At 41.1% G+C, this 21,732-nt stretch overlaps 3 protein-coding genes across 3 annotated transcripts; all 3 read right to left on the bottom strand.

The window, feature by feature from the left end:
* Nucleotides 1–1,626: 1,626 nt before the first annotated feature.
* Nucleotides 1,627–5,776, bottom strand: LOC142995283 (extracellular calcium-sensing receptor-like). The gene is made up of 12 exons (XM_076146277.1): nucleotides 5,523–5,776; nucleotides 4,995–5,245; nucleotides 4,800–4,873; nucleotides 4,532–4,711; nucleotides 4,222–4,410; nucleotides 3,864–4,096; nucleotides 3,533–3,800; nucleotides 3,164–3,373; nucleotides 2,906–3,029; nucleotides 2,607–2,800; nucleotides 2,163–2,444; nucleotides 1,627–2,049 (listed from the first exon to the last, which is right to left on the bottom strand). The coding sequence occupies exons 1-12, from the start codon at nucleotides 5,774–5,776 to the stop codon at nucleotides 1,627–1,629; spliced, it is 2,682 nt and encodes an 893-aa protein (XP_076002392.1).
* Nucleotides 5,777–8,937: 3,161 nt separating this feature from the next.
* On the bottom strand, nucleotides 8,938–12,922 carry LOC142995282 (extracellular calcium-sensing receptor-like). Its single transcript, XM_076146275.1, has 12 exons — nucleotides 12,723–12,922; nucleotides 12,420–12,595; nucleotides 12,119–12,210; nucleotides 11,859–12,038; nucleotides 11,554–11,742; nucleotides 11,208–11,456; nucleotides 10,737–10,955; nucleotides 10,430–10,639; nucleotides 10,199–10,322; nucleotides 9,864–10,057; nucleotides 9,444–9,725; nucleotides 8,938–9,360 (listed from the first exon to the last, which is right to left on the bottom strand). The coding sequence occupies exons 1-12, from the start codon at nucleotides 12,920–12,922 to the stop codon at nucleotides 8,938–8,940; spliced, it is 2,538 nt and encodes an 845-aa protein (XP_076002390.1).
* Nucleotides 12,923–16,272: 3,350 nt separating this feature from the next.
* LOC142995281 (extracellular calcium-sensing receptor-like) lies at nucleotides 16,273–20,263 on the bottom strand. The gene is made up of 12 exons (XM_076146274.1): nucleotides 20,064–20,263; nucleotides 19,761–19,936; nucleotides 19,461–19,552; nucleotides 19,201–19,380; nucleotides 18,900–19,088; nucleotides 18,554–18,802; nucleotides 18,083–18,301; nucleotides 17,776–17,985; nucleotides 17,545–17,668; nucleotides 17,210–17,403; nucleotides 16,790–17,071; nucleotides 16,273–16,695 (listed from the first exon to the last, which is right to left on the bottom strand). Exons 1-12 carry the CDS (start codon nucleotides 20,261–20,263, stop codon nucleotides 16,273–16,275), a joined length of 2,538 nt encoding a protein of 845 aa, XP_076002389.1.
* Nucleotides 20,264–21,732: the final 1,469 nt, after the last annotated feature.

Below are 21,732 nucleotides of genomic sequence, written 5' to 3'. Positions count from 1 at the left end.
GCACCGCTTCAGGATTGCCAGACAGTTCGGAGTTAAAAATTTCAGTTTCCAAAGAATTCTCCGGTGAGTGCGCTTGTTAGCTGAAGTTAGCCCAGCGCAATGTTAGCCTACTATCTAATGCTAAAATTTCACGACGTTGTGAGAACTATAAAACCAACCGCACGATTTTCTGTATATGTGTCGCTTCTAAACAACACGTGTGTGCTGGATGTGTTTTCTGGATCATGAATAGATAAAGTAAAACGTGGTTGTTGGCGTTTTTATAGATTATTTTATTTGAAATTGACAATTGACTGACATCTACAATATGCAGGGTTTTTGTTACTGGACCAATACACGTGGACGGTTTGTCGGAAGAGAAGGGTCACCAGAGGACAGCTGCCTTTCCAGGATGTGGATGGATCCTGCTCTCCTATCGCTGGATCTGAGATAAGCTTTAAACAATTAACAAATGTGTGACTCCACAACTCTGATCAAACAAACTCAAATTACACTGTAGCTGACTCACAAGACTAAAATTACTGACTATATTGGCTAAACATCATGTAACTGAACTTAAGCTCTATTTTGAAGGGTAATTTAAAGTAATTTTTTGTGAAATGCATCAGAATTTTGGTTCTGGTAGTTAAGGTAAGGGAGGTGAATACATAAGGATAGAAAGGTGAAACAAACTACAACAAAAGAGAATCGGAAAGCTTGTTTTTGTTACTAAAATCGCTCATCATCGTTCCATAAACAATAACTTATAATGCATCTACCCAAACGTAGGTGAATAGGGGCCTCTGTGTTAAATTTCAATACACCCTTACAGGGTGTAACTTCCCAAAACCATTACAATCAACCTTAGAGGCAGCGTCCACTCAACACTGAGTGTCAAGGAATAGGAAGGACAAATGGACAAGGAGGGGAAGCACAAACGTGTCCCATAGATATTTGCAGAGCTAAATTCCGACATAACGTGTTGAAAGTCTAATGAAAGAAATCTTAAGTCAGGTTGTCATTCAAAACTCAATGCATTCAGAGGTGCATATTGAGGAGTCAAAGCATCGCAAAGTATTTCAATGCTATCATCTCATGGGCATTATAACATACACGTGTCTTGGAAATCAGTGCCCTGACTCCAAAATGAGGGGCAGCGATTTTGAAGAGTCTCCTCAATTACAGAGGGCCACTTGCTCACTGATATAGCTTTGTTATGGACAGGCTACAGTGATGACATTTTCATAGCATTTGTACTTTGCTCTCATATGGATTTATTTCAGTTTTGAAAGGAGTTATCTTACTAAGAAAACCTTATCGAGTATTCACTTGCTTATGGGCCCCAACATTTTCCATGCAGACACTATTGTTGTATTTCATTTTTTGATTCATTTTATTTAACTTTTTATTCCTCCATGACTACAGAGGTATCCGTGTGTACTATTTATTGAAATCAATGACATTAAAGAAATGGAGGAGTAAATGTCTCAACTCAAAACAACTGACAGTTATTACTTCACTTCATTTTCCCAAGCACAAAATCAAATGATATTTACATGGACAGAAAGTAGATAAACAAGAACCACTAACACCTAGGACCTTCCAAGTGCAATCTTGTTCCCTGAAAGACTATAAAGAAGGAGAAGTCTATCTCGCCATCATGCGTTTCTTGGTGTTTTTCTCAGGCCTTAAGAGGATGATAAAACATTTCGGGGCAAAGATGCAGAGCAGCAAACCATAGCTAGAGGCCAGGATAGCAAAAATCTCTACTGCAACAGTGTACTTCCCTGGAGAGCTTACGTAAGCTGGGACAAAAGCCACCCAAACTGCACAGAAGATCAACATGCTGAAGGTGATCAGTTTAGCCTCATTGAAGTTGTCTGGGAGTTTCCTTGCCAAAAAAGCCAGAAGGAGGCAGATGCAGGCCAGCAGACCAATGTAGCCCAGAACCAAAGCAAATCCCACCACAGAGGTCATAGCACACCCCAGAGTAACCTTTGAACCTTTGAAACCCAGGTCCCGTTGAGGCTCTGGGGGGCTGAGGGACAGCCATGTAGCACAGATGATGATCTGAGTGAAAATAGATATGTTCTAATTTAAAACAAATACACATCAATCTGACATATCGGATGGTAATATAATTATTACATTCAATTCAAAGAGCTTTATTTTGAGGATCTAACCTGTACACAAGTAAGGAGGCAGACACTTCCTCTCTGTTGGCTTGGACCAAACCACCTTATCAGGGCTTCAGCACCAGGCCGAGCAGAGCGGAATGCAGCTAGAACCACAATGGTCTTGACTTGGAGGCAGGAAACACAAAGTACAAAGCTGATCCCAAATGCTGCCTGCTGGAACCGACAAGACCACACTGAGGGACGCCCAATGAACAACAGTGAGCACAGGAAGCAGAGCTTGAGTGACACAAGAAGCAGGAAGCTCAGTTCGGAATTGTTGGCTCGCACCTTCAAATGGAGAAAATTGTTAAATTAATGAATTATAGTAACTGTAGTTTCATTTTATCAGCCAAGTATTTTTTTTAATGTCGATAGAATATGGACAAAAACACTTTCAAAGCCTACAGGATAATATTTACAGATCAATGTCTCTTCACTGTGGGTTCTTACCATAGGAGTGTGACGGTAGCACAGGAAAACCACAAACACAGCTGTTGTCGCCACAGCACCACACACTGCTACTGTTGTCAGAGTAATGCCCAGAGTTTCATTAAAGGACAGGAAGTCCAGTTCCCGTGGGATGCAGGCAGTTCGCTTATCATTGGACCAGAACTCTAATGGACATTGCTCACAGTGGAGGGACCCTGATAGAGTGAGAAAGAGAACAAAACACCTGACAAACTTTCATTTGAGCTCAACTATATGTATGCTATATATGTTTAATTTGTCTTTAGAAGCAATTCCTCTACCTGTTTTGTTGCTAAACTCTCCATCACCACATGGGATGCAGTCAAAGCAGCACACAGGTTCCCCTTTTCTTCTGGCCTTTCGGGTACCTGGGGGGCAACTCTTAGTGCACACTGAAATAGGCACCTAAACAATAAACCAAAGCAGATTCTCATAACATATCAAATGTTAAAGTATGTCAAAGTCTTCTCAATTTCAATAATTGTCAATGTTATGATAATCTTTTTTCTTAAGCTTTAATAAATTTACTGTGTGACTACCTGATTTGTGCCTGTGCTCCATTGAATAGCTGACTGGTTAAGGTGGAGGTCAAACCCATCCACTTGACCAATCATAACAAGTTTGAGGGAGCCCTCAGGAGTCTTCTGCCAGTTAACAATATCGTACTTTGCTGGAATGTCAGCCCCTTGGAAGTAAAACATTTCTCCTTGTGGTGTGGTGAAGTTCACATTGTTCAAATGCTGCAAAAGCTGAAAAAACAAGTGTGAAATACTACACATCAGGGATATATTTACATTTTACAATGCACCATGGCAAAATCTGAAGTTCAATGATTCTCAGGATTTGGTCAAAACTCATTGCATGCCTTTAACCCTGGTGCAGTAAGATTAAGAGATGGTTACATTTACCTCCAAAGGGCTGACATTGTGAGGAGAGGAGCAGGTGGAGGCATTGTTTTTGGATGCACTGTGTCCCTCAGGACAGGAGAGAAGCCTGTGAAGGGCATGGGCTGCAGCATACACAGCAAGGTAGACATTATATGTGATTCTTAGCTGTGAAGTGTCTGTAAAGACATGCTGCAAGCCCTCCAGGGACTCTGTCCCAATACAAGGTGGTAGATAACCTTTGCGATGAAGTCTAGGAGGTGAAGTAGAAATATTTGATTGATTGTCAGACCTTGATAGATGCCGTAAAGGATTTGGTGTTAAGGAGTTATATGATACAGGTGTAGCAGTTGACTGTGTGACTCCAGGGCTGCATCCAAACTCCTGTTCCCAGAATTGTCTTAAGAGCTCATCATGTGGAAGATGGGATGGATGTAAACTTCTGAGAAAATTCTCATATCCAGGTATTTCAGAACTATGAACGGCCACACCAAGGACACCGCTTGATACTTTAGAGAGGGCAACATTTTGGAGAAGATCTTTACTGGTGCTCCAAGCCTCACTAGCCAGATATTGTCTGTCAGTGATCTGTAGTGACAACCAGACAGCAAATAGAACATCAGTAAAATTAAGTGTCAGTATTTGTCACTGTTATATAATTACTCTTTGCTGTTTGTATTAGATTGAATGCAATTTTGAATTCATATTCTCACATTCCTCTGGACAAGTTCCAGGAACAGTTGTTCTACATCTGTATACCAGGTGAAGATCAATATGACCTTTGCTCTGGAAACTTGAATTGTGAGTGCTGCCTGCCGGGCATCTCTCATAATAGTTTCCCTGTTGATGGTCTCTATGAAGGCCACACACACACCTTTACCCTTTACTTCCTCCTGAAATACCTTAAATATACCATTGAACACAAAACGAAAGGTGAGATTGATTGAAATATTCAAATGTGGGCATGTGCAATTATTGTGCAAGTCTTATAAACCTTTGGTCACAATCAGTTAATACAAACACCTGTATTGCCAGGTGGCCATAATCATTATTTGCTACCACTGCTCCAATCCAGGTCCAGTGGAAGTGGATGGCGAGCTGGGCCATGGCCCTGGCTTGGTAAATATCACTTGGGATGGTTCTGAAGAAATTAGGATATTTGCGCCTGTCACTCAGACATGGACAGGTAGCCAGATAGCTGATCTGAGAGAAAGACACAGAAGATTACATACTGAATTATTTGGAGATGATTCGATATTTTTCCTGAGGAAATGAAACTCACTACAGGTACAGAGATCGGCTCCAGGATTTTGGAGAGTATCTTGCCTGTTTGAGATGAAGCCCCACCAATGACTAAAGGAACAGGTTGACTGCTTGATAAAGGCACTAGAGGGACAGTGAGTGTAAAAGTGTTACATGGGAATCTTTATGCCATCATTTAATTTAGTTGGGTTATTCACAGTAGAACTTCAGTGCACAACAAGTTATTTAGTACCTCTCCTCTCTTTCATTTCTTCTGCATACACATCAGAAATAGATCCATGATCTGTTGAGTTGCAGCTGGTGCTTTCACCTGCAATCATTGACAGTGCTCCCTGTGTGGCCCAAGGGTGTCGGCCACAGCTATCAAAAATACGGTAGCCTAGTCTCACTCCTGGCAGCAGAGCGGTGTTACGATTAATTTGCTCCAGTGTAAATACCATAGCATACATGTACTTCAATGGATCAAGTTGTAAACTGAAACCATAAGAGAGAAGGAGATGCAGAAATAAGAAATGTCTGACTGTAAATCTAATCACTGCTAAACAAAAATTACTCAAATTTCAACATGTATATAATAAAAATGTCTTCAATGAAAGTCAGTTAATCAACAAAATGAGCATTGATATACGTTCACCAAATAAAAAAACAGCTACGTTCTGAAGATTTACCTATAATGATAATAATTACAAAAAGATGAAGAAAAAGAAAGTACTCATATCAATAAAATACAAGATTTGCATTTAATAACTACCTAGTGCACGGCTGGTAGTCTGGGAGGATAGTGTAGTCATGGTTCATAACTGAAGGACGATAATATAGATTAAAGAGTCCGCCAATTACAATATCTCCATCCTGTGACAGACTCTGACTGCTCGGTGCGCCCCACTGAGAACATATCACAGCCTGAACCACCTGCAGCCCCAACTGGCTGCCCAACAATCCCACAATGAGCAGTGATGGGGCTGAAGAGGGCCGCACAGTGAGGTGCCAGGACAACCAAGACATGGATGGAGCTGTTTTGTACACGTACAATCAGTTAAATACTTCTGTATAATATACTGTACATAAATAAGATGTTCAACAGATTAAACATCTGAAAATTCTCAATATTTCCTATAATGAAAAAGGCAAAGCACATCATTTTACACCGAATCTTCACATAATACAGATGTAGAAAGTTCATATTTCAGCCACACACCTTCCACCTGTCAAATTAAAAGATAATTGTGAGGTCAAGACAATGCAATTTATACTTACAACTGCTGAAATACCCTAAATCTGGCATACACACCCTGCTCTGCACAGCACAAGTGTGGTTGCTCGTATTTATACTTGCTGCAATGCCCATGGTGGAATGTAAATTAACAGTATGACAGTTGACAGTATGACGTGATGCAAATGCTCTATCTGAAGGCCAACGATGACACTAAATCCAAAATGACACACAAAGGGGGGCCACGCCTCCCTTATCATAGCCTCCTTTTGACCACCAGGAAAAACTGTACAGGCATGGAAGAGAAAAAGGCCTGTAGGTGGGAGCAAGGTAATCAGTAGATAATATTCTGGTGGTCTGATTGATTGAAGTCCTTTGGCGTCATTTATAATACTGCGTAGAATCCCAACTACATCATTGCATACGGTGAAAACAGATATGGCACATGCAATGAAAGTCACATTTTTAAAACCGTATGCATGCACATTTTCACGCAGTTTCTCCTTTATGAATCACAGCCTATGTTAAAAGCTATGCACGCCAAAAAACATCATATACTGCTCACAACATTCCCAGTATCTACTAAAATACTCAGAAGACAAACTCAAAAACTTTTGTGTGCTTGTGGTGAGTTAATTATATGTTCCAGGATACTTAGGTTGTTGTAGTATAGGTACAAATACTACAGATGGTATTGCTGATCACATAGGATACAGTCAAAGCAGCACACAGGTTCACTTTTCCTGTAGGCCTGTCCAGTACCTGGGGGGCAGCTTTCACTGCACATGGAAATCGGCATCTAAATTGAAAGCGAAACCACATTTTCTTGATCATTATGCATCATAATAAATCAAATGTATTTGTATAGAGTCTATACAAATAAATTTGATTTATTATGATGCATTATGATTATCCTTTGAGACATTGTTTGTCTCAAAGGATTAGGTGAGATGGATTAGTTAAATGTTGAACAAGTATTTGGATGACTCTTGTGCACTACTACATAAAGTAGTGAGTGACTATGTGTGTTAGATAGGTCTATTCTGTGCGTGCGTATGTGTTGACTATTGACACAGATTTGTGTCACAGTCGTGGCTGAAAACATTAGCAGCCTTGCACATTTAAAGAAAGAATTTCCACAAATGTCTCTTAAGTTACACATTGAAGAAATTGACAAAAGTATTTCAGAATGGTCAATTATATAGCATTTAGCAAAACCAACTATTGGCCAGTCTGATACAAGAAAAGATTCTCCCATACATCTTAAACACCAACTGGCCCCATGTCGACATGCAATGGTTGGCAGAGCGCATCAGGGTGCTTGGACCTCTTCATACCATCTAATAGACAAAACATAACCTCTTATGAGAAATAAAACAAATAACAGAAAAAGTATGGGTTGAACAAATGTTTTTTCTTTGTAGTGTATTGGATCCCGTGACGATTAGATGTTTTAATTTTGCAGATCATTAAGTAAAAAACAACCAACCTTTGCTTAGAGCCTTGATAAAGCCTGGGGCAGCAAGCTATGGTTTAACAGGATCAATTGTTACATCATCTTAAAGGATAATGGCAGGGTTGAACTGAACTCAGAGAGGTGGGGAGGTACTGATGGGTCTGGGAGAGCGTAAACACCCAAAGCCACAGGTGGACTATTCATCGCCTCCATCACGGCACATTTCACGAGCAATTAAACCCCATTATTTACACAAGCAGTGGGCCAGAGGGGAATTATGTAACCTGAGTGTGTGTGTATGCGTAATGTTTTTAATGTTTGCAGAATCATGAACATAAATTCATTCATTGCAGATTTGATTTTCAGATAAAAGATAGATAAAATGATAAATACTGGCTTGAGGAGTGGACTGAAATTCACATGTTTTCTTTATTGTACCCACACAACTTGATGTGACGGTACAACTCAAACCAGTGTTATAAAAGTTGCCCTATGGACCTGCAAGAATCACTGTGCAATATTTGATTCAATATGAACTTTTGGGATGAAGGGACAGGAAGAGCTAAACATGCATTAGGTTCAAATAAAAAAGCACCATAAAGTAAAGTTTTACCCAACTGGCAGGGAAAATGGTAGTGGGGGACAATCAGGTGTGTTGACCATACAAAATAGTTTTGGAAAATGATGGGGTTTGCACTTTTCACCCAGTACGACAGAATGATAGAAAGGTCTGCAACCTGCAGAGCTGGGCAGTATTTGGCAGCATCCATCGAGAGGAAATAGACAAAAAGCTAAAGACCAAGAAAAACATCATTCAAACGACTTCTGTTGTAGCTCATTGAAAAGGAGTTTTGGCACCATACATTCTCAGGAACTTAAGGCCCTTTAGTAGCGCAGCAACCATTGTGGATCGAAATGTCTATGTTGTCTGTGTAGCCCGTATGATTAAACACTCAGACCCATAATACTGAACTAGCACAATTATGTTGGAGGTCATCAGTGCATTGACTACGCCTGGAATCAAGGGATTGCATAGTTTAAAGAGCCTTTGTTTGAGTTCCGTGATGGCCCTGGTTATCATATCATCATTATCTGTGTGAAGTTTGCACATTCTCCATCATGTCCGCTTGGGTTTCCTTCGAGTGCTCTTGCTTCCCCAACCATCAAACCAAAATTGATTAGATTAATACTCCAGAAGCACTAAGCTGTAGATCTGGAGTTTTGGATGATGGCTGCCTTATGCTACAAATAATTAGAATGAGTTTAATGCAGATGATGAATTCTGGATGATGTTCATTTTTCATTTGCCAGGTTTTCTGTCAGCGATGAACAGCATAAAATTGAGGCAGAACAAAACACAGGTGTGGTTCAGAGATAGAAGAAATTTTAATCATTCAGTCAATATTTGGTAACTGAATTACAAACAGCTCGGAACGCATTTTAAGGTTTATTTGTAAGAGGTACGTAAGAAAACATTGGAGCTAAATATCAATATATTTATCTGGCCATCAGGTGTTTCTTGGTGTTTCTCTCAGGCCTAAAGAGGATGATGAAACACTTGGGGGCAAAGATGCAGAGCAGCAAACCATAGCTAGAGGCCAGGATAGCAAAAATCTCTACTGCAACAGTGTACTTCCCTGGAGAGCTAATGTAAGCTGGGATAAAGGCCACCCAAACTGCACAGAAGATCAGCATGCTGAAGGTGATCAGTTTGGCTTCATTGAAGTTGTCTGGGAGTTTCCTTGCCAAAAAAGCCAGAAGGAGACAAGTGAAGGCCAGCAGACCAATGTAGCCCAGAATCAGAGCGAAACCCACCACAGAGGCCATAGAACATTCCAGAGTAACCTTTGAACCTTTAAAACCAAGGTCACGTCGCGGTTCTGGGGGACTGATGCACAGCCATATAGCACAGATGATAACCTGAATAAAAGCAAGCACATTTCATTTCAGTTTAATAGATGGTGTAATGTGGTTAATAAAGTATTTATTTTTAAAAAGCTCACCTGTATACTGGTGAAGAAGCAGACAATTCCTCTCTGTTGGCTTGGACCAAACCACCTCATTAGTTCTCCAGCACCAGGCCGAGCAGAGCGGAATGCAGCCAGAACCACTATGGTCTTGACTTGGAGGCAGGAAACACAAAGTACAAAGCTGATCCCAAATGCTGCCTGCTGGAACCGACAAGACCAGACTGAGGGACGCCCAATGAACAACAGTGAGCACAGGAAGCAGAGCTTGAGTGACACAAGAAGCAGGAAGCTCAGTTCTGAATTGTTGGCTCGCACCTTAATATGACGATGTGATATAAAGAGACAAGCATATGAACATGTAAAGTTGAATTAATTTAGATAACTCATCAACAATCAGCATTATCATCATACTGTATATAGTTTATAATTTCTATTGTCTTTGCGGATTGTTACCATAGGAGTGTGACGATAACACAGGAAAATCACAAACACAGCTGTTGTCACCAGGGCACCTGACACTGCTACTGTTGTTAGTGTAATGCCCAAAGACTCATTAAAAGACAGGAAGTCAAGTTGCTGCGGAATGCAGGCAGTTCGCCCATCATTGGACCAGAACTCTGATGGACATTGCTCACAGTTGAGGGATCCTGGAGGAGCAAAGTAGAGGAGTAGAAGTAGAAAACTCTGCAAACAATCACAATGCGGGTGACAAGAAACCTGCATTGTCTTCTAAATAAAATGTTTCTGGATCATTAAATTGTCTTTGTCTGATATTGTAATTTCTTTACCTGTTGTATTGCTAATCTCCCCTTCACCACATGGGATACAGTCAAAGCAGCACACAGGTTCCCCTCTCCTGCTGGCTGCACGGGTACCTGGCGGGCAGCTCTCAGTGCACACTGAAATTGGTATCTAAATAGAAAGATAACAATTTCATTCAAGCTCATTAGTAAATGTGTTTCGCAATAAATTTTAAAATGTCTTTAACGTTAGTCAAGAACATTTTATTTTGCAATGACCTGATTGGAACCTGTGCTCCATTGAATAGCTGAGTGGTTAAGCAGGAGGTCAAATCCATCAACCTGGCCAATCAAAACAAGTTTGAGGGAGCCGTCAGGAGTCTTCTGCCAGTTGATAAGGTCGTACTTTGCTGGAATGTCAGCCCCTTGGAAGTAAAACATTTCTCCTTGTGGTGTGGTGAAGTTCACATTGTTCAAGTGCTGCAAAAGCTGAAAGAACCAAAATGGCAAGTAAATGTGAAGAACTGCTGTGTCTTTCAGAACAGCCCCAACCCCACATTCTAGTATTGTACTATCTACTTTTCACCTCTATAGGTTTGATTTGCTTTGGAATAGAGCAGTTCAAGCTGTTATTTCTGTGAGGCCTGTCTCTGTCAGGACAGGAGAGAAGCCTGTGAAGGGCATGGGCTGCAGCATACACAGCAAGGTAGACATTATACGCCATCCTTAGTTGTGAGGTGTCAGTAAGTGCATGCTGTAAGTCCTCCAGAGACTCTGTGCCACTACAGGCTGGTAGAGAAGCTTTCTGGTTTGACCTGTTGGATGCAAGGGAAGAAGAAACATTTCATGCATAGTCAGACCTTGATGGTTAGTTTACAGAATTAAAAGGAGAAAACACGGAGGTTTCATGTGATTGTGTAACACCAAGGCTACTCCCACAAGGAGGTTAATAAGCTTTCTGTTGGGATCTAGGAGGTGAAGTAGAAACATTTGATTGATTGTCGGACCTTGATAGATGGTGTAAGGGATTCGGTGTTAAGGAGCGATATGATGATACAGGTATGGCAGTTGACTGTGTGAATCCAGGGCTGCATCCAAACTCCTGCTCCCAGAATTCTCTTAAGAGCTCATCATGTGGACGATGAGATGGATGTAAAGTTCTGAGATAATTTTCAAATCCAGGTATGGTTGAACTGCGAATGGCCACACCAAGGACACCACCTCCCACTTTAGAAAGGGCAACATTTTGCAGAAGTTGATCACTGGTGCTCCAAGCCTCACTTGCTAGAAACTGTCTGTCAGTCACCTGTAGTGAGAGTAAAGTTTCACTGTCAAAACGTTTTTTATGTATGTATCTATTTTCATTATCATTGCATTATTCACTTTTTATTTTGGATTCTCACATTCATCTTGATAAGTTCCAGGAGTAGTTGTCTCACAACTGTATACCAGGCAAATATCAATATCACCCTTGCATTTGAAGCCTGAATTGTGAGTGCTGCATTTCTGAGATCTCTTTTAAAGTTCTCTCTGTCGAGAGTTTCTGCAAATGCCAAACACACTCCCTTTCCTTGTACCTCTTCTTGAAAAGCCTGAAATGCAGAGGTGCATGAGGAAGAAATGCATTAAAAATTCCAAATTGAAAAGCATTTATGGTGTGAATTCAAACCAAGCTTCTATGATGAACAGAACAACAACTTCAAATTACCTTTAACGCCATATGCCCATAATCATTGTTTGCTACTACTGCTCCAATCCAAGTCCAGTGGAAGCGTATGGCGAGCCAGGCCATGGCTCTGGCTTGGTAAATATCACTTGGGATGGTTCTGAAGAAGTTTGCATATCTGTTCCTATCACTCAGACAGGGGCAACTTGCCAAGTGGCTAATCTAAGAGAAAGACAAAGGTAAATTACATGCTGAATTATTGTGGCATGACAATTTTTCATTGTTCAGGTAATTCAACTCACTACAGGTACAGATATTGGTCCCAGGAAAGTGGAAAGGGTCTTGCCCGTTACAGAAGTGTCAGCACCAATAATCACTTGAACAGTTTGACCACCTGATGAAAACGTTAGAAGAATGTAAAACATTAGAAGTTAGGGAATGCAATAATGTAAAGACAACACTGCACTCTTTATGCTATCATTCCATTTGGTTGTGTTATGAAAGCACATTAATGTAGGTGCATAACAGGTTATTTACTACCTCTCCTGTCTCTGTTTTCCACTCCATACAGAGAAGAATAAGAGGCAGGGTTTGTTAGAAGACAGTGGCTGCTTTGCCCTCCAATCAGTGACAGTGCTCCTTGTATTCCTCCATGTTGACCACAGCTATCAAATACATTGTAGCCCAGTCTCACTCCAGGCAGCAGGGCACTATTTTGATTGATCTCATCCACAGCAAATGCCATAGCATACATATACTTTAATCGAACATGTCGTAAACTGAGACCGAAGGAGAGGAGGGAGACACAAGTAAATGTCATTGCACAAAAATAATAATATAAAGATAATATGATACTGATAAAAAAAAATACAATATACAATATAGTAATCACAATCATGGCTTTACCCATTGCAAGGATTGTAGTGTGGCAGTGTAGTGTAGTTGGGACTGATGAGTAAAGGCTCATGGCCAAGATTGAAGAGCCCTCCAATTACTATATCTCCATCATGGGACAGGCTTCGGGTGCTCGGTGCACCCCACTGAGAACACATCACTGTCTGAACCACTCGCAGACCCACTCTGAGCCCCAGATGCCTGCCTGACATTGCTACAAGGAGCAGCGGCAGGGCTGAGGACGGCCACAGAGAGAGGAGCCGGGACAACCAAGACATGGATGGAGCTGTTCTGGACACTTGATAAATGAGTTAAATGGCCAGTATCTCAATGACAGAATAAATACAAGTACAACAAACAACAAAATCAATGTCAGTTAAAGAAATCTTGCAATTGAAAATTTTGTTAGAAAGTCTGAGCCTGAAGTCTTCCACCTGTAGAGGGAAAGACAATTGGAAGGTAAAGCTGTAATTGTACTTACAACTGAGTCGAGCTCTAAACCGTGGCAAACAGTTGCATTATGCACAGTTCAGATTACATTATGGCTATTTATAATGCCTCTCAAGCCCTCGAAGGAATGGCAGTCAACAGGCTATCAAGCAAAAGGAACCAATAATGACGTGACCTTGAGGTTTTTCTGTTTGAGTCTAGGTATGTGTAAAGATAGAGAACACCTGTAATCCAGAGAGAGTTAAATTTACATATGCAATACGTAAATGATTTAGTCTTGGTCCAGCTCACCACCACAGATGAGTCATGCTTACATTAGATTATAACTGCATTCTGAATCTGAAGAGATTAAATACATTCATATCACTTTCTTTCACAGTATCCCAGGGGAGGCAGTAGCTCAGTGGGTAGAGCTTCCGCTTGGGAACCGGGAACCCTCTGCGAAGGGTGGCAATGTAATGTAATGTAAGTCGCTTTGGATAAAAGCGTCTGCCAAATAATCGTAATGTAATGTAATGTAATCCCCACCCGACAATAGAACGGCACATTCTTACTTCAATGAAAACATGGCATTTTTACTTTTTCAGGCTACTGTTTGTTTAGGCAGCTGTCTCCTCCTGTGGAGTGGGGCCTTTGCGCATGTAGTGTACATGCTCAGTGATAATCTGAGATGTCGGTTCATTGAATCTGCTGTGACTCAGCAACTCAGTATTAATTACTTCAAAGAATCACCTGAACTTTCCAAAACTAAGACACTGATGTGTCTAAACGGAAGCAGTGTGGAGGGTTGCAGAAGTGAGTCTCAATTATGTTACTTTGCAGGTCCCAAAGATTTCTTGCTCGAGCCGAATCACTGAAAGGTGGTTCAATGGATCACTAAACTAATGACCCAGATAGGCTCGCTTTCATGGGGAAGCAATTGATTACTTGAGTTAGTCTAAATGCATGGATTTTACAGAAACTGAAAGACTTTTTACTTGCGTTTTGAGATTGAAGTGTTTGGAATTCTTACAAGCATACTAACTTACTAAATCTCCCACCCCGACTAAGAAAATTGTAGAGCGGTCAGACTCAGGATGACCCCGGGCTTTTCCTACAGAGCCTGTCGAAGTGTTGATGAGCAACACACTGAACCCTTAACTTAGGGCTTCATAACAGTTAGGGGTTCAGTGTCTTGCTCATCAACAATGACCCATTGAAACTGCACATCAAGAGCAGTTGATGTGAGTTTCAATGGGTCATTGTAAAGCGCTTTGGATAAAATGCACGTGCTACTGAGCAAAATCATTTACTTGACAATAGCTTAAATGTTTTTTTTGTATATGTATTTTAATTGAAGAAAGCATTTGACGTGACAGTGAGCATACAGTTATGGGACATTTTGGAGATTGTGTTTTGATACAGAAAGAAGGGGGGGAAAGAGAGTGAGACAGAAAATAAAGAGTTGCTGATTGGCATGAGTAACTATAATCTAACAGAAAAATATAAGGTCTTATAATAAATATAACAAAAATAACAGATTTAATGTTTTTTGCGTTGTCAGTATATTGAATCCTGTGAGGATTACGAAGAAAACAAACCATGTCCTAGTTTTGCAAATCATCAAGTAGAATACGGTGGTGGAAAAAAACAACTTACCCTTGCTTAGAGTCACAATCAAGCCTAGGGCAGATAGCTGCGGTTTAACAGGGTTAATAGTTACATCATCTCAAAGGATAATGACAGGGTTGAACTGAACTCAGGGAGGTGGGGAGGTACTGATGGCTCTGGGAGAGCGTAAACACCCGAAGCCACAGGTGCACTATTCATCACTGCACATTACACGAGCAATTAAACCCCATTATATACACAAGCAGTGGGCCAGAGGGGAATAATGTAACCTGAGTGTATGTGTGCATGATTATTTCAATGTTTGCAGAATCATGAACAAAAATGTATTGTAAGAATTACTTACTGATAAAATATAGATAAAAATATAAATATTGGCTTCAGCAGAAATTCCTGTGTAATCTCTATCGTATCCACACAACTTTACTTGGGTTCAGTGGGTGTGGACCCTTTACCCACTACCATCCACACAATCCAACACTGTACACCTATCTCAAGCCACTGCAATAAAGGTTGCCCTATGACCTGTGGGCATCACTATCCAATAATCCAGAACTTGAGGGTCAAAGGGGCAGTCAGTGATAGCTAATCATGCATTTGGCTCACAAATAAATAAATAAAAAATGTATACCCTCTTGCGTCTGCTATGATGAAACCAATGAACAAAATACTGTAGACTGCAAGCATACAATAATTGTATTTTATAATACTGTGTGGAATGCTACCATCTATTGACCATTGTACTACAAATCCATTTTGTAAAAAAAATCTATGTTGTCAGCTCCTATGATTAAGAACTCAAACCCATAACACTTTGCCAGTACATTTGACTTGGAGTGCATTGACTAAGCCTGAATTCACAGGTGACATAGCTTGTTGAGTCTTGGTTCGATGGGAAGGCCCCGGTCATTGAATGTGTGGAGTCTGCTTTGGTTTCCTCCGTGTACTCCTGTGTCTCCCAACCTTCAAAACATGTATTCAGTATATTCAGGATTTGATTGGTTGATGTGAATAAAATTAAGAGGATTTTATTCAAACATGTCAAACTCGTAGCTGTGGCGTTGGAATGTGTTTGAAAATGCATGCTGCAAGCCCTCCAGGGTGTCTGTCGAATGGAAGGGAGGTAAAGAAGGTTTCTGGTGGGGGCTGCACGTGTATAAGATGAAGATGAAACATTTGATCGATATTTAGACCTTCATAGATGGTTTACAGAGTTCTGTGTTGAAGAGAGATATGAAGATACAGACGTGTGATTGTATAACTCAAGGGCTGTCAACCAAACTCATTTCCCAGACTTAACTTCTAAACTCATTATCTGGATGATATTTATTTGTCTTTTTCAGAACTTCAGTCAGTGATGAACACCATACAATTGCAGCAGAAAAACACACAGGTGTGGTCTTGAAATAGAATACATTTTAATCATTCAGTCAATATTTGGTAACTGAATTACAAACAGCTCATGATGCAATTTGAGGCAGGTAAGAAAAGATTACCAATGTATTTATCTGGCCATCAGGTGTTTCTTAGTGTTTCTCTCAGGCCTTAAGAGGATGATGAAACACTTGGGGGCAAAGATGCAGAGCAGTAAACCGTAGCTAGAGGCCAGGATAGCAAAAATCTCTACTGCAACAGTGTACTTCCCTGGAGAGCTAACATAAGCAGGGACAAAAGCCACCCAAACTGCACAGAAGATCAACATGCTGAAAGTGATCAGTTTGGCTTCATTGAAGTTGTCTGGGAGTTTCCTTGCCAAAAAAGCCAGAAGGAGACAAGTGCACGCCAGCAGACCAATGTAACCCAGAATCAGAGCGAAACCCACCACAGAGCCCATAGCACACTCCAGAGTAACCTTTGAACCTTTGAAACCCAGGTCACGTCGCGGCTCTGGGGGACTGATGGACAGCCATATTACACAGATGATGATCTGAAAGCAAGCAAATATGTTTCATATCAGTTTTACATGAATGTGGTTCATAAAAGCTTTAAGTTGATTTTTGTTTTAAATCTGTAGAGCTCACCTGTATACTAGTGAAGAAGCAGACACTTCCTCTCTGTTGGCTTGGACCAAACCACCTCATTAGTTCTCCAGCACCAGGACGAGCAGAGCGGAATGCTGCTAGAACCACTATGGTCTTGACTTGGAGGCAGGAAACACAAAGTACAAAGCTGATCCCAAATGCTGCCTGCTGGAACCGACAAGACCAGACTGAGGGACGCCCAATGAACACCAGTGAGCACAGGAAGCAGAGCTTGAGTGACACAAGAAGCAGGAAGCTCAGTTCTGAATTGTTGGCTCGCACCTTAATATGACGATGTGATATAAAGAGACAAGCATATGAACATGTAAAGTTGAATTAATTTAGATAACTCATCAACAATCAGCATTATCATCATACTGTATATAGTTTATAATTTCTATTGTCTTTGCGGATTGTTACCATAGGAGTGTGACGATAACACAGGAAAATCACAAACACAGCTGTTGTCACCAGGGCACCTGACACTGCTACTGTTGTTAGTGTAATGCCCAAAGACTCATTAAAAGACAGGAAGTCAAGTTCCTGCGGAATGCAGGCAGTTCGCCCATCATTGGACCAGAACTCTGATGGACATTGCTCACAGTTGAGGGATCCTGGAGGAGCAAAGTAGAGGAGTAGAAGTAGAAAACTCTGCAAACAATCACAATGCGGGTGACACGAAACCTGCATTGTCTTCCAAATAAAATGTTTCTTGATCAGTAAATTGTCTTTGTCTGATATTGTAATTTCTTTACCTGTTGTATTGCTAATCTCCCCTTCACCACATGGGATACAGTCAAAGCAGCACACAGGTTCCCCTCTCCTGCTGGCTGCACGGGTACCTAGCGGGCAGCTCTCAGTGCACACTGAAATTGGTATCTAAATAGACAGATAACGATTTCATTCAAGCTCATTAGTAAATGTGTTTCGCAATAAATTTTAAAATGTCTTTAACGTTAGTCAAGAACATTTTATTTTGCAATGACCTGATTGGAACCTGTGCTCCATTGAATAGCTGAGTGGTTAAGCAGGAGGTCAAATCCATCAACCTGGCCAATCAAAACAAGTTTGAGGGAGCCGTCAGGAGTCTTCTGCCAGTTGATAAGGTCGTACTTTGCTGGAATGTCAGCCCCTTGGAAGTAAAACATTTCTCCTTGTGGTGTGGTGAAGTTCACATTGTTCAAGTGCTGCAAAAGCTGAAAGAACCAAAATGGCAAGTAAATGTGAAGAACTACTGTGTCTTTCAGAACAGCCCCAACCCCACATTCTAGTATTGTACAATCTACTTTTCACCTCTATAGGTTTGATTTGCTTTGGAATAGAGCAGTTGGAGCTGTTATTTCTGTGAGGCCTGTCTCTGTCAGGACAGGAGAGAAGCCTGTGAAGGGCATGGGCTGCAGCATACACAGCAAGGTAGACATTATACGCCACCCTTAGTTGTGAGGTGTCAGTAAGTGCATGCTGTAAGTCCTCCAGAGACTCTGTGCCACTACAGGCTGGTAGAGAAGCTTTCTGGTTTGACCTGTTGGATGCAAGGGAAGAAGAAACATTTCATGCATAGTCAGACCTTGATGGTTAGTTTACAGAATTAAAAGGAGAAAACACGGAGGTTTCATGTGATTGTGTAACACCAAGGCTACTCCCACAAGGAGGTTAATAAGCTTTCTGTTGGGATCTAGGAGGTGAAGTAGAAACATTTGATTGATTGTCGGACCTTGATAGATGGTGTAAGGGATTCGGTGTTAAGGAGCGATATGATGATACAGGTATGGCAGTTGACTGTGTGGATCCAGGGCTGCATCCAAACTCCTGCTCCCAGAATTCTCTTAAGAGCTCATCATGTGGACGATGAGATGGATGTAAAGTTCTGAGATAATTTTCAAATCCAGGTATGGTTGAACTGCGAATGGCCACACCAAGGACACCACCTCCCACTTTAGAGAGGGCAACATTTTGCAGAAGTTGATCACTGGTGCTCCAAGCCTCACTTGCTAGAAACTGTCTGTCAGTCACCTGTAGTGAGAGTAAAGTTTCACTGTCAAAACGTTTTTTATGTATGTATCTATTTTCATTATCATTGCATTATTCACTTTTTATTTTGGATTCTCACATTCATCTTGATAAGTTCCAGGAGTAGTTGTCTCACAACTGTATACCAGGCAAATATCAATATCACCCTTGCATTTGAAGCCTGAATTGTGAGTGCTGCATTTCTGACATCTCTTTTAAAGTTTTCTCTGCCGAGAGTTTCTGCAAATGCCAAACAAACTCCCTTTCCTTGTACCTCTTCCTGAAATGCCTGAAATGCAGAGGTGCATGAGGAAGAAATGCATTAAAAATTCCAAATTGAAAAGCATTTATGGTGTGAATTCAAACCTTCTATGATGAACAGAACAACAACTTCAAATTACCTTTAACGCCATATGCCCATAATCATTGTTTGCTACTACTGCTCCAATCCAAGTCCAGTGGAAGCGTATGGCGAGCCAGGCCATGGCTCTGGCTTGGTAAATATCACTTGGGATGGTTCTGAAGAAGTTTGCATATCTGTTCCTATCACTCAGACAGGGGCAACTTGCCAAGTGGCTAATCTAAGAGAAAGACAAAGGTAAATTACATGCTGAATTATTGTGGCATGACAATTTTTCATTGTTCAGGTAATTCAACTCACTACAGGTACAGATATTGGTCCCAGGAAGGTGGAAAGGGTCTTGCCCGTTACAGAAGCGTCAGCACCAATAATCACTTGAACAGTTTGACCACCTGATGAAAACGTTAGAAGAATGTAAAACATTAGAAGTTAGGGAATGCAATAATGTAAAGACAACACTGCACTCTTTATGCTATCATTCCATTTGGTTGTGTTATGAAGCACATTAATGTAGGTGCATAACAGGTTATTTACTACCTCTCCTGTCTCTGTTTTCCACTCCATACAGAGAAGAATAAGAGGCAGGGTTTGTTAGAAGACAGTGGCTGCTTTGCCCTCCAATCAGTGACAGTGCTCCTTGTATTCCTCCATGTTGACCACAGCTATCAAATACATTGTAGCCCAGTCTCACTCCAGGCAGCAGGGCACTATTTTGATTGATCTCATCCACAGCAAATGCCATAGCATACATATACTTTAATCGAACATGTCGTAAACTGAGACCGAAGGAGAGGAGGGAGACACAAGTAAATGTCATTGCACAAAAATAATAATATAAAGATAATATGATACTGATAAAAAAAAATACAATATACAATATAGTAATCACAATCATGGCTTTACCCATTGCAAGGATTGTAGTGTGGCAGTGTAGTGTAGTTGGGACTGATGAGTAAAGGCTCATGGCCAAGATTGAAGAGCCCTCCAATTACTATATCTCCATCATGGGACAGGCTTCGGGTGCTCGGTGCACCCCACTGAGAACACATCACTGTCTGAACCACTCGCAGACCCACTCTGAGCCCCAGATGCCTGCCTGACATTGCTACAAGGAGCAGCGGCAGGGCTGAGGACGGCCACAGAGAGAGGAGCCGGGACAACCAAGACATGGATGGAGCTGTTCTGGACACTTGATAAATGAGTTAAATGGCCAGTATCTCAATGACAGAATAAATACAAGTACAACAAACAACAAAATCAATGTCAGTTAAAGAAATCTTGCAATTGAAAATTTTGTTAGAAAGTCTGAGTCTGAAGTCTTCCACCTGTAGAGGGAAAGACAATTGGAAGGTAAAGCTGTAATTGTACTTACAACTGAGTCGAGCTCTAAACCGTGGCAAACAGTTGCATTATGCACAGTTCAGATTACATTATGGCTATTTATAATGCCTCTCAAGCCCTCGAAGGAATGGCAGTCAACAGGCTATCAAGCAAAAGGAACCAATAATGACGTGACCTTGAGTAATTTCTGTTTGAGTCTAGGTACGTGTAAAGATAGAGAACACCTGTAATCCAGAGAGAGTTAAATTTACATATGCAATACGTAAATGATTTAGTCTTGGTCCAGCTCACCACCACAGATGAGTCATGCTTACATTAGATTATAACTGCATTCTGAATCTGAAGAGATTAAATACATTCATATCACTTTCTTTCACAGTATCCCAGGGGAGGCAGTAGCTCAGTGGGTAGAGCTTCCGCTTGGGAACCGGAAACCCTCTGCGAAGGGTGGCAATGTAATGTAATGTAAGTCGCTTTAGATAAAAGCGTCTGCCAAATGATCGTAATGTAATGTAATGTAATCCCCACCCGACAATAGAACGGCACATTCTTACTTCAATGAAAACATTGCATTTTTACTTTTTCAGGCTACTGTTTGTTTAGGCAGCTGTCTCCTCCTGTGGAGTGGGGCCTTTGCGCATGTAGTGTACATGCTCAGTGATAATCTGAGATGTCGGTTCATTGAATCTGCTGTGACTCAGCAACTCAGTATTAATTACTTCAAAGAATCACCTGAACTTTCCAAAACTAAGACACTGATGTGTCTAAACGGAAGCAGTGTGGAGGGTTGCAGAAGTGAGTCTCAATTATGTTACTTTGCAGGTCCCAAAGATTTCTTGCTCGAGCCGAATCACTGAAAGGTGGTTCAATGGATCACTAAACTAATGACCCAGATAGGCTCGCTTTCATGGGGAAGCAATTGATTACTTGAGTTAGTCTAAATGCATGGATTTTACAGAAACTGAAAGACTTTTTACTTGCGTTTTGAGATTGAAGTGTTTGGAATTCTTACAAGCATACTAACTTACTAAATCTCCCACCCCGACTAAGAAAATTGTAGAGCGGTCAGACTCAGGATGACCCCGGGCTTTTCCTACAGAGCCTGTCGAAGTGTTGATGAGCAACACACTGAACCCTTAACTTAGGGCTTCATAACAGTTAGGGGTTCAGTGTCTTGCTCATCAACAATGACCCATTGAAACTGCACATCAAGAGCAGTTGATGTGAGTTT

The sequence above is a fragment of the Genypterus blacodes genome, unplaced genomic scaffold, assembly GCF_046128005.1.
Source record: "Genypterus blacodes isolate CSIRO-AG114 ecotype Tasmania unplaced genomic scaffold, CSIRO-AGI_Gbla_v1 ptg000032l_1, whole genome shotgun sequence".
Classification (NCBI taxonomy): domain Eukaryota; kingdom Metazoa; phylum Chordata; class Actinopteri; order Ophidiiformes; family Ophidiidae; genus Genypterus; species Genypterus blacodes.
This window is presented reverse-complemented; position numbering and strand designations above follow the sequence as displayed.